Below are 11960 nucleotides of genomic sequence, written 5' to 3'. Positions count from 1 at the left end.
GCGTACGTTGGGCGTACCTCTAGTACGCTGGGCGTACGCGTCCTTGCACCCATGACCATTTGCTATACAACGTTGGGCGTACCCACGCGTGTCCCAATTGCATTCATGGCCTGCTTCAACAACTTTTTCCATTAAGGGCCATAAATGTCACTTTCTTTAAAATGCCATCCTTCATCCTAAGTCCGTTTCCGACAAACTTTATATCCACGAAAAGGTGGCGAGAAGCCCTATGCTTCTAATGACATACCCTGGTCCGAAACCTTCTTGAATGAAACCCAATGCCCAGAAAAGACCGAAACGCCCTTACTCTTGATCTCGGAAATTCATAAATAAGTACTTCTAGAATGGGGCGTTACAACTTCGCTGAAAAAAAAAATCAATTTTTTTTTTTTGTAAAAAAAGGAATTATTTCAATGATTTTGACCTAAAAGTTGCGGTTTTTTGATAAAAAAAATTAAAAAAAAAAGTTTTGTGATCTCTAAGTATTTTTTTTATGCATTTTAATGATTTTTAGGGTTTTTTGTTTTCCATAGAACCTAAACCTATATATATATATATATATATATATATATATATATATATATATATATATATATATATATATATATATAGAGAGAGAGAGAGAGAGAGAGATTTCAATGAACAAAAGAAAGTAGTTTTGAAGATACAACTTCAACATTATTAGATTGATGTCGTTCATTATTCAAATTATAAACTATTGCCGTCTATGTTAGAATTGTGTCAATGATCGATAAAGATTAGAAGGGTAGTGAACTTTCGTATTATTTATCGAGTAGATAGTATTATACTTACTCTTTTAATTTCTCCTATTACAACAAATAGATCATTTTCAGCAATGAACCTCATTAAAATAAAGTTACATAATAAAATGGAAGACAGATTTTTGAACGACTCATTGGTTTTGCACTTCAAAATAAAACTTGCTGAAAATATCAGTTTAGAGACATCTGTAGAGGACTTTAAAAATACAAAAGATCATCGCGTTCACTTTGATAATCAATATAACAGTCTTTATATTAATTTTCTTGTTTACATTTTTGACATGTCATGATTTTGAACCAAATAAAACTTGTTTATATAGTTTAATTATGAAGTTTTGATTCCGACCCCCTATTTGTAGTGTTTGTGTTCCGTAACTGATTGGAACACCATTGCAACAAAACTTATATGGTATCAGGTCATTATGTCATTGGTGAATGCTCATTTTGGCAATGATTACAAATTTTGTAACGCTATAAAACGTGTATCTTTTTTGAAAGAGAATACATATATTTGGCTATCTTTAAATAGATTATCAAAGAAATTGGTTATTTTAAAATTTGATTATTTTAACTTTAACAAATCAAAATCAAAATTACTAAAAAAATAAAAAAAAGATAAACACCACCCCTATGCATTTTCATTAATCGGTATTTTAAATAAACTATTTAAGACGATAAACAAATTTAAAACACATGTAAAATAAATAAAATTCACCATGTGGTTTAATGAAATGTGGGGAGTGTTCGGTGTCATTTCCTATAAAGCCTTTTTTTTTTCTTCAATATTTTAACCCCGGAAAATCCACCATTTCGGACCTCCTTTCTCTCGTTCTCTCTCTCTCTTCGGTTCAGCCGCACTACTGTACATGCGCCTCCATATCCCACCATCATCAATCACCTGCTTCTGCTCTAGGGTTTCTTCTACACTTTTAGGGTTTTCAGATACCCAATCTTTCTCATCGTTTCCCATCTAATCATCCTCCATCCCAGGGGTTTTGGAAGAAGCTGGATAATCCCCTCACTTTTCTCAGAAGAATCTCCATGCGCCGCTGGTTTAGCGGCTTCGTTGATTAGGGATTCACTTGTCTCTTTTTCAAAAGGTACAAATCTGTTCTCAATTTGAAGCGGGGCAACACACCGTTGTCCTATCTAGGGCTAAGGGTTTGTTTGTTTTCAATTGAATGGCATTGGGAGATTTGATGGAGTCTAGATTTTCGCAATCGCAGTCGTCAATGGTGGCGATGGTTTCTAATCACCTCGACGGGTATTCGAATTTGCAACATTCTAATTTGAATCCAACTGTTCTCCTTCAAGACGGAGTAGTGGCTGGTAATAGAGATAGAGATTCTTCTTCTGATTCAGTAGTTGCAGTGCAGAGGAGGGAGAATCACATCAACAGGGAAAATAGCGATAGGGAAAGGGAAGATTCTGAGACTGTTGCTAGTACTACTAGCTGTGGATTTGGAAATGGGAATGCGGTGGCCACTGGGATAACGGCTACCAGTATGGCTTATTTGCCTCAGAATATTGTTTTATCTGAGCTTCGGCATGATGCATTCGAGGCTTGCACTCCATCTGGTCCTGCTGAAAGTGGGTTGGTCTCCAAATGGCGGCCTAAGGACCGGGTAATCTGTTGTTTCTTGCATTTACCCTTTCATCATTTTCGATTTCCTTTTGCATTTTATACGCTTATGAGATAATCTGCTATCAGACAAGATGTATGCCTGTTTCTGTCTTGACCTATTAGTTTCCCACTAATACTGATTAGATGAGTAGGGTGACTTGTAATCATGTATGCTTGCCACATAAAGTTGTATTTTGCCATACCTGAGTTACTTGCACCAACAGTTATTAAGCAAAAAGCTTGTAGTGGGTGATTTAGTTTTATTAGTTGGAGTTCACATGGTTATGAAAGTAGTTCGCTTTAGAGATTTGCTGGAGGCTGCTGTTGCTATATGCTAAACCCCAGCAGCATATTGCTGTTGCTGTGATAGACAAAGCTCATCATGCTGTTCTTGTAACAGTGATCATTCATTGCTAATTCGGCTATGCATTTGAAAACAAAGGCTATGTTGTGTTGGGTGATTATTGGTAGTGTATTTTAACTATAGTTACCTCTGAAATGATGTTTTTTTAATAACTGCAGATGAAAACAGGATGTGTTGCTCTTGTTCTATGTTTGAATATCAGCGTGGACCCACCCGATGTAATCAAGATTTCACCTTGTGCCAGAATGGAATGCTGGATAGGTATAGTTATGAGTTTATGACATTCAGATTCTTCTTCTTGCTATTAAAACATCTGTTTCTTCTTTCAAGGCTGTTGGTTTTTTTTTTAGTTATATACTGCTTAAGATGGTTATACTCAATGTATTTGATTTCAGATCCATTTTCTATGGCCCCACAAAAAGCTCTTGAAACAATTGGAAAAACATTGAGTTTCCAGTATGAAAGGTGGCAACCCAAGGCCAAATACAAGATTCAGTTAGATCCTACAGTGGAAGAAGTGAAGAAACTTTGTACTACATGTCGCAAATATGCCAAATCTGAAAGGGTTCTTTTCCATTATAATGGTCATGGTGTACCTAAACCAACTGCCAATGGTGAAATTTGGTTTTTTAACAGGGTAATACAATAGTTTTCGTCATGCCCTATCTTTCCATCTCCATGCCTTGTATACAATAGTTTCCCTAGACTAATTTCCTCTATTCTTCTCAAATGTTGTAGAGTTATACACAGTATATTCCTTTGCCTATCAGCGACCTTGACTCGTGGCTCAAGACTCCCTCCATATATGTTTTTGATTGTTCTGCTGCAGGGATGATTGTCAATGCCTTCATAGAGGTATTATTAGCTATTTATTTCTTGACAACATTGTTATTATTGTTTGACTAAATGCTTAAATATCATTTATATGTATATAGCTCCAGGATTGGACTCCTTCAAGTTCTTCTTCTTCAGGAACTTCACCAAGAGACTGTATTCTACTTGCAGCATGTGAAGCACATGAGACTCTACCACAAAGTCATGAGTTTCCTGCTGATGTCTTCACTTCTTGCCTTACAACTCCCATCAAGATTGCCTTAAGATGGTTTTGCACTCGATCATTATTACATGAATCACTTGATTATTCACTTATAGACAGAATACCTGGGAGACAAACTGATCGTAAGACACTTCTTGGTGAGCTGAACTGGATTTTTACTGCAGTTACAGACACAATAGCCTGGAATGTGCTTCCACATGGTATTATTGATAGACAATTTTTCCTTTTTTTGACTATGGTTCTTTATTTTGGTGATTGAAATCATTACATGATTATATCTTTTGCAGATTTGTTTCAGAGATTATTCAGGCAAGATCTTTTGGTTGCGAGTTTGTTTCGGAACTTTTTACTTGCAGAGAGAATTATGCGTTCTGCAAATTGTTCTCCTGTATCTTATCCAATGTTGCCTCCAACTCATCAACACCATATGTGGTAATAATAAACACATGAACTTGCTTATGATGTTATAATTCTTGAATCTTTGATTATTTTGGTTATGGTTTGACCAATGTGTCATTACAGGGATGCATGGGATATGGCTGCTGAAATCTGTCTTTCTCAACTTCCAACATTGCTCGAGGATCCCAATGCAGAATTCCAGGTCTGAGATTAAATTGATTTTTTTCTAGTTAGTTCTTCAGATGCTTTCTTGATAAAGTTATTGATTAATTGTTGGTGTGGCATTAATATTTTTCAGCCAAGTCCTTTTTTCACTGAGCAATTGACAGCATTTGAGGTGTGGCTGGATCATGGTTCTGAACATAAGAAACCACCTGAGCAGTTGCCTATTGTTCTTCAGGTTTTACTCAGTCAATGCCATAGGTTTCGTGCACTTGTGCTTCTTGGAAGATTTCTTGATATGGGTCCATGGGCTGTTGATTTGGTAGGTTATTTTACCTTTTACAGTTTTACTCAATCTGCATCACTTATTACATGTTTCTAAATGCATCCCATATTGAATTAGGCCTTGTCAGTGGGAATATTCCCATATGTTTTGAAGCTATTGCAAACAACCACACCTGAACTCCGACAAATTCTTGTGTTCATCTGGACAAAGATCCTTGCACTTGACAAGGTATGACTATGTCTACTCTTCCCTTTTGTTACTTTTTCTCTAGCATGATATTGATAGCCTTGACTGATGTTGACCTTTTGAATCTATTCTACAGTCATGTCAAGTTGATTTGGTGAAAGATGGTGGACACACGTATTTTATCAGGTTTTTAGATAGTGTGGAAGCGTATCCAGAACAACGTGCAATGGCTGCATTTGTTTTAACTGTCATTGTTGATGGACACAGAAAGGGGCAAGAAGCTTGTATCGAGGCTAATTTAGTAAATGTCTGCTTAAAACATCTTCAAGGTGGTTCCTCCCCTAGTGACACACAAACTGAGCCACTGTTTCTACAGTGGTTATGTCTGTGTCTTGGAAAGCTTTGGGAAGATTTCACAGAAGCACAAATCATAGGCCTACAAGCCAATGCTCCTACTGTATTCTCCCTTCTATTATCCGAACCCCAGCCTGAGGTTAGTTAATAACTTAAAATGGTCTTTAACTCTTCATTATCTGATAACTTGGGGGGGAATTCTTCTCAATAATTGGATACCATTTCTTTTCAGGTTAGAGCTTCTGCTGTTTTTGCATTGGGGACTTTACTTGATGTTGGATTTGACTCATCTAGAGATGGTGGAGATGATGAACGTGATGATGATGAAAAAGTTGGGGCTGAAATAAGTATTGTTAAAAGCCTTTTAAATGTTGTTTCAGATGGAAGCCCTTTGGTCAGAGCAGAGCTTGCAGTAGGCATGTTTTCACTTTATATCTACTTAATTTCTTTTCTCAACATTATATAAAATCTTAAATTAACTTTTTAAACTGATTTTACAGCTCTATCGCGCTTTGCATTTGGACACAACAGGCATTTGAAATCAATTGCAGCTGCATACTGGAAACCACAGTCTAATGCTGTTTTAAGCTCTCTACCTTCATTTACAATCAGGGGTTCAGTTTCTGGCTACAATACTCCCAACCAGTATTCCCAAATTGGTCCTTTATCAAGAGTAGGAGGTGGTGACAACCAATCAAATTCAAGAGATGGAAGGGTTTCTTCCGGAAGCCCTCTTGCCACATCTGGAATCATGCATGGATCTCCACTCTCAGATGACTCATCACAACACTCTGATCCTGGGCTCCTGAATGACATCATAACAAATGGTGTCACCAACCATACAACAAATACAAAACCACGCCAGCTGGACAATGCCCTCTACTCCCAATGTGTGTCTGCCATGTGTACATTAGCAAAAGATCCATCACCACGCATTGCAAGTTTAGGGAAGCGAGTTCTTTCCATTATAGGGATTGAACAAGTTCCCACAAAGTCTGTAAAACCAAGTGGAAGTGTAAGGTCAGGGGAACAGTCATCATCAACTGCTAATAGTCTAGCTGGATTAGCTCGATCATCTTCTTGGTTTGATATGAATGGAGGTCATCTGCCTTTGACTTTTAGAACTCCACCTGTTAGTCCACCTAGACCAAGTTACTTAACAGGAATTGGAATGAGAAGAGTCTGTTCACTGGAGTTCAGACCACACTTAATGGATTCAGGCCTTGCAGATCCTCTTTTAGGCTCACCTGGAGTTCCAGGAGCTTCAGAGAGAAGCTTTTTACCTCAATCAACTATTTACAACTGGAGCTGCAGTCATTTCTCAAAGCCTCTTCTTACAGCAACTGATGGATCTGAAGAGATTATGGTTAGACGTGAAGAAAGGGAGAAGTTTGCTCTTGACCATATCACAAAGTGTCAACATTCTTGTGGGTCCACATATCAGTTGTGATATAATTTTAGCAATGGTTAAGTTGATTTTTGATTTATGTATTTGAAACTTTTTATATTTTTTTCATTTTCAGCTGGTAGCAATCTTCATAATCCAATTGCTCGATGGGATACAAAGTTTGAGACTGGTGCTAAAACAGCTTTGCTGCAGCCTTTCTCTCCAATAGTGGTTGCTGCAGATGAGGGTGAATGCATCAGGTATGCCACCTTTGTTTTCCTTTTGTCATGTTTGGAATTAGTTATGTTATGTCATTGTATGCTTTATCTTCCATTTGATTGATATTTATATATATCATATGCTTTATATATGGAAGTTCTTGTGTTATGATAAATATACCAGGATCATTGAGTGGTGGTAGAGTAGTATGTATGCCTGGGTTTTTTCTTGTTTTTCTAAAAGATTTCAGTTACAGATTTGGGAAATTGCGTATGTGAACTCTCAGTCCAGGTTGCATTTCAGAGGGGCAGGACCAAATATGGAAGTACAGTTCTGAATGCTGTTTAAATAAGGGTCATTGAAGTTCTACTTTTTAGGTCTAGGTTGGAAAATGTGTCTCCACTTTATGAATTTCGTGCAGAAGTTTTAGAGTGTTTTAAGTTATAAAGTACAAAAGCTTGTTGTCAACTGGATGAAGTATGGATACCAAATAATTTGGTGGAGTGTTTTCTACCAATATGTGACTACACCTTCGGAGTTAATGTTCCATTTGTTGGACATCTTTTTGTGGTTTCTTGACCAAGAAAAGCATATATATATATATATATATATATATATATATATATTATATCACACCAAGTAAGTTCATGTTCCTTTTGAAATAATCAAGGAACTGCTTCTGATAGGGTAAGACTTTTCTTGCATATGCACCCATGGTGATCTACAAGACTAGGACTCGAAAGATTTATGACTTGTAGGTTATCACGAACATCTTTCTAGTTTCTACGACGTGACATGGAAAGTTTATCATATTGGTTTAAGTATATTGTGTTTCTATTCTCGTTGATTTCTTTTTATATCTGATTTAGAAAGGACTAATTGCACGTTAAAGGAACTTAGTAACTCGATCATGATTAATCAACTTTCTTTATCTAGGAACTATAATTCATTGAAGTTGGAATGCGTTTTGGTACTCTATAATTCAAAAATTTAGAAGTCGAGTTTGGTTACCATGATATATTGTAGTTGACTGCTACCCATCAACAAGAAGTCTCAAAATCCTGTAGGAGGTAGATGTAGGCGACCATACCTTTTGTGGGGGGTAGAGTGGCTGCTTCATAAATGACCTTTGGCATAAGAAAAAGTAACAACTCTGTACCCTTTATTTAGAGATGATGTCATTGGAAAATGCCAACTCTGATATGTTTTATAGGGTGTCCTTGCCTCTTACCATCAACCGTAACCGTCTCTACCATCAATATCCTTCTTTGGACATGTCCGATTGTCCATACCACCATAATTTTCTTTCTCTCAATTTATCGATGTTTGGGGCAACTCCTAATGATTTTATGATCACCACATTCAAAATTCTATCTACCACATATTCATCGGCACATCCTCATTTTCGCAACTTCCCCTCATAATCGACCAAAATTTGGATTCATACAACTTCCACGCTGTAGAACTTCCCCTTTAGTATCAACGGAACCTTCTTGTTGCACAAAAGCACCCTATTATAATGCTCTACCCATTTTTTGTGATTGTGATGTTTGAGTCTGGACACTTGAATAGGTTTTAGATATCACGAATATAGAAGGGAATCTATTTGCTTCTTAGTGAATAAAACCATATATGGATATATGCAATGTATCGTAAACATACATGCTTGAAAACGGAACCAACTTGTACAATAAATTGGTTGTACTACATATACATGTGTTACGAATCTTTGGTTTTATTATCAAATCCCATGTTGGTTACATTCACACTTTCTTCATTGAAATAATGTGACGCTTCTTGCAAGTTGCAACAACAAACACCAATGGTGGAAAGGACATTTTGACCTTATACTACTCTGTTACCTTGATTTTAAGCTTCCACACCCTCCTATCTATCTAACTATCTATCTATCTGAGGTCTTGTCGTCTGAAAGAGCCAAATCCTTCGACCCTAATCTCATGCTATCTTCCCACTTTTTTCTCGTGCATCCTCTTCTCCCCACACCATCGATTGTGGCTGTCTTACTTAGAAATTGGTTAGCAGAAGTCTTTGTATTTGTAAAACAAGGCCATTGTTTCATCTTGGAAGTTGGGTTAATCAAACTTATCATGAAAATAAGCTGCTAAGATTGGAAGTTCAATGTCTACATTCCACCAAGAATTGCAATCTCTTCATGATTTGATTTGAGTTGTTCATGCAAGCTTCCAGGAGTTATTATGAGTTTATGGGACTTGAGAGTATTGAGTAAAACACCCATAGTGAGTTTATCATATCACTTTTTGTTGGCAATGATAGCAGTTTTGTAATAAGGAGAAGATAAATTAAATTAGAAGGGGGTTTATATGGAGCAAATTAATGTGTATGAAGTCATTTAAGGTAAAAATTAGATTTTCCATTTTTATAATAAAAATAGCCATGTTTTACCACCGTTATATTTATATTATGGTATTTTCAATAAAATTACAGCATGCATGTGCTTTATAGTTATTTGCCATCTCTGTTGCCACTTATTATTGCTGTATTAGATTAGAATGACATTTATTGTCTTATTGTAGCAATGAGCTTAGAAGTTTGATATTAGTTTTTTAGCATACAAGAAGCCTCTTATACTACCAAACTACTTATAAATTTGAGAATAAGACATAAAACACATGAAATCTAGTGGCTAGTAGATAACATATAAAGGTCAGCCACATAAGGTTGTGGGATACTTTATTAATTAGTGACATTTCTGTTCATGATTGTTAACATTTACAATTTTAAATGCATAGTCAAACCTTCCTTTTTTTGTAAAATCCAGTATGTCCTGTTGCTTTAAAACCTTATTATTATATTCCTTCTATGGATCAATACAACACATGCAAATTTTTGTCGTTTCACATATCTATCTATACGCTGTCTAGTTGAAAATTTAACATTTTTTGTTGATTCACAACTTTCACATGAACAAGTCCATATTTATTTTCTCACATGGTAGTCCCGATATGCGACATGCCATCCAAATATGACTTTTATTATATTGATTTTCGGAAAATATAATCTACATATGTTTTGATTTTTTATGTAAATTTATCAATCCATTTCCATCTTTTATGGAAATAGATTCCACACTTGATTTCATTGTTTGTATCTGTTTGCATACATGTTTATAAAAATTCTTAACATTTGCGATGTTTCTAAATATTCCATTTTAATTTTGTTGTTTTATAGAATATGGAATTACGAGGAAGCTACTTTGGTGAACAGCTTCAGTAATCATGAGTGTCCTGACAAAGGGATATCAAAACTATGCCTGGTGAATGAGCTTGATGAAAGCTTGCTGCTTGTAGCCTCAAGTACGTTTACCTTTATATATATATATATATATATATATATATATATATATATGATCTCATGCTTACTGATATAGTTTCTTTATTGTTAATATTATGTACCTAATGAATACAGGTGATGGAAATGTGCGTATATGGAAAGATTACACTTTAAGGGGTAAACAGAAACTTGTAACTGCATTCTCTTCCATTCATGGCCACAGACCTGGTGTCAGAAGTGTGGGTGCTGTAGTAGATTGGCAGCAGCAATCTGGCTTTATGGTATTTCATTCACTTTGATGCTTTTTTATAGGCTGTCATTTGTTTATAACAACATATGTTTATGTTTTACTTATTGGTGCAGTTTGCCTCTGGTGAAATTTCATCAACCATGGTTTGGGACCTGGATAAAGAGCAACTTGTGAGCTCTATTCCTCTAGCATCAGATTGCAGCATTTCAGCTTTGGTAGGTTCACTTTGAGTTTGACCCTAATTGTCTTTTATTATTATTATTATTATTTATATTTTTTAATTATTTGATGTTGTTTCTAATATTCTTTGTGTGTCTCTTTTAGGCTGCTTCTCAAGTTCATGGAGGTCAATATGCAGCTGGTTTTGTCGATGGTTCTGTGAGATTATTTGACATCCGAACACCTGATGGGTATTCATCTTAATTCTTACCCTGTTACTAATTTTACTCATATATGATATATGAATGAATTCCTAGTTATTTAATTTAATTTAATGATTTGGTTGATCTTCATTCTTCAGTCTTGTTTGTGTTACACGACCACACACTCGAAGAGTAGAAAGAGTTGTTGGAGGTATAGAAAGAGTTGTGGGAATCGGCTTCCAACCCGGACTCGATCCCGCAAAGGTAAAAAAAAACAAAAAAACTTCAATTTAGGAATTTTTTTTTTAGGAAAGTTATAACCTTTTGTTTTAATAATGTGATTTGATTTCAGATTGTGAGTGCATCTCAAGCAGGAGACATTCAGTTCTTGGACATAAGAAATCAAAGTGACGCGTACTTGACCATCGATGCACACCGCGGTTCATTAACGGCTCTAGCCATTCACCGGCACGCACCGCTTATAGCCAGCGGTTCAGCCAAACAGCTCATCAAAGTCTTCAATCTTGAAGGCGAACAGTTAGGCACAATTCGTTACTCTCCCACTTTCATGGCTCAAAAAATCGGATCTGTCAGCTGTTTAGCTTTCCACCCGTACCAAATACTGCTCGCAGCTGGTGCTGCAGACGCTTGTGTTTCCATCTATGCTGATGACATCTCACCACCAAGATAAAACAACAAAAACAACAAAAAAAAAGTCAAAGAAAACTCATGCGGACTCTGAGTCTGAATCTGTTAAGATATACATTCGTTAAGCCTCCAAGGCTACTGATGTTGGAAAAAGTGAAAAAAGTAATGTTTGCATTGCATTTGGTGGAGAGGCTTCAGGAAATAATTTCATTTCATACGACTCAACAAACACATAGCTGGTATTGGTATTGGTAAGTATGGTAACGTCAACATGTTATGGTATGGTATAAAAGTTGTGTACATATTTCTTTTTTCTTTTTCTTTTTAGTGTTTGTGTGTTTTTTCTTTTTCTTTTCTTTTGCCAGTCTTGTTTCTCTAATTTGTAAAAAATCCCCTCCCCTCCCCCTCTCTTTTCTAAATCTTTGCATTTATATATAATTGAAATTCCTTGTGATTATGTTGATGAAGCTTTCTGTTTTTTTAAAATTCTTTTTATTATTTGTCTTCATCTTTGGTCATTTCGCCGGTTGTGTTAAGCCCATTACTTATCCATACAAAAATAAGATAT

At 35.9% G+C, this 11960-nt stretch overlaps 1 protein-coding gene across 2 annotated transcripts; it reads left to right on the top strand.

The window, feature by feature from the left end:
• The first annotated feature begins 1572 nt into the window (after nucleotides 1–1572).
• LOC145074581 (regulatory-associated protein of TOR 1-like) lies at nucleotides 1573–11849 on the top strand. 2 transcript variants are annotated; one of them, XM_079020940.1, is made up of 20 exons: nucleotides 1573–1882; nucleotides 2009–2407; nucleotides 2929–3031; nucleotides 3166–3407; nucleotides 3509–3625; nucleotides 3706–4027; nucleotides 4115–4259; nucleotides 4350–4428; nucleotides 4525–4710; nucleotides 4792–4902; nucleotides 4997–5353; nucleotides 5447–5630; nucleotides 5715–6641; nucleotides 6738–6861; nucleotides 10031–10155; nucleotides 10268–10413; nucleotides 10496–10597; nucleotides 10707–10792; nucleotides 10903–11008; nucleotides 11097–11849. In XM_079020940.1, exons 2-20 carry the CDS (start codon nucleotides 2015–2017, stop codon nucleotides 11433–11435), a joined length of 4194 nt encoding a protein of 1397 aa, XP_078877066.1. In that variant the 5' UTR covers nucleotides 1573–1882; nucleotides 2009–2014; the 3' UTR covers nucleotides 11436–11849. The 2 variants fall into 2 exon arrangements, with proteins under 2 accessions (XP_078877066.1, XP_078877065.1); XM_079020939.1 differs by having other exon boundaries at nucleotides 1573–2407.
• The last annotated feature ends 111 nt before the right edge of the window (nucleotides 11850–11960 follow it).

This window comes from Lactuca serriola, chromosome 9 (genome assembly GCF_051521515.1).
Source record: "Lactuca serriola cultivar US96UC23 chromosome 9, Lser_US96UC23_V15, whole genome shotgun sequence".
In the NCBI taxonomy this organism is placed as follows: Eukaryota; Viridiplantae; Streptophyta; class Magnoliopsida; order Asterales; family Asteraceae; genus Lactuca; species Lactuca serriola.
Note: the sequence above shows the minus strand (reverse complement) of the source record. Positions and strands in the feature narration are given on the sequence as shown.

Bases quoted from the DNA above. Each gene is read 5' to 3' on its own strand.
- LOC145074581 (XM_079020939.1), top strand. From the start codon at position 1,964: ATGGCATTGGGAGATTTGATGGAGTCTAGATTTTCGCAATCGCAGTCG. The intron at 6,642-6,737 runs GTGGGTCCACAT...TTTCATTTTCAG, and splicing joins CACAAAGTGTCAACATTCTT to CTGGTAGCAATCTTCATAAT. The intron at 10,598-10,706 runs GTAGGTTCACTT...TGTCTCTTTTAG, and splicing joins ATTGCAGCATTTCAGCTTTG to GCTGCTTCTCAAGTTCATGG.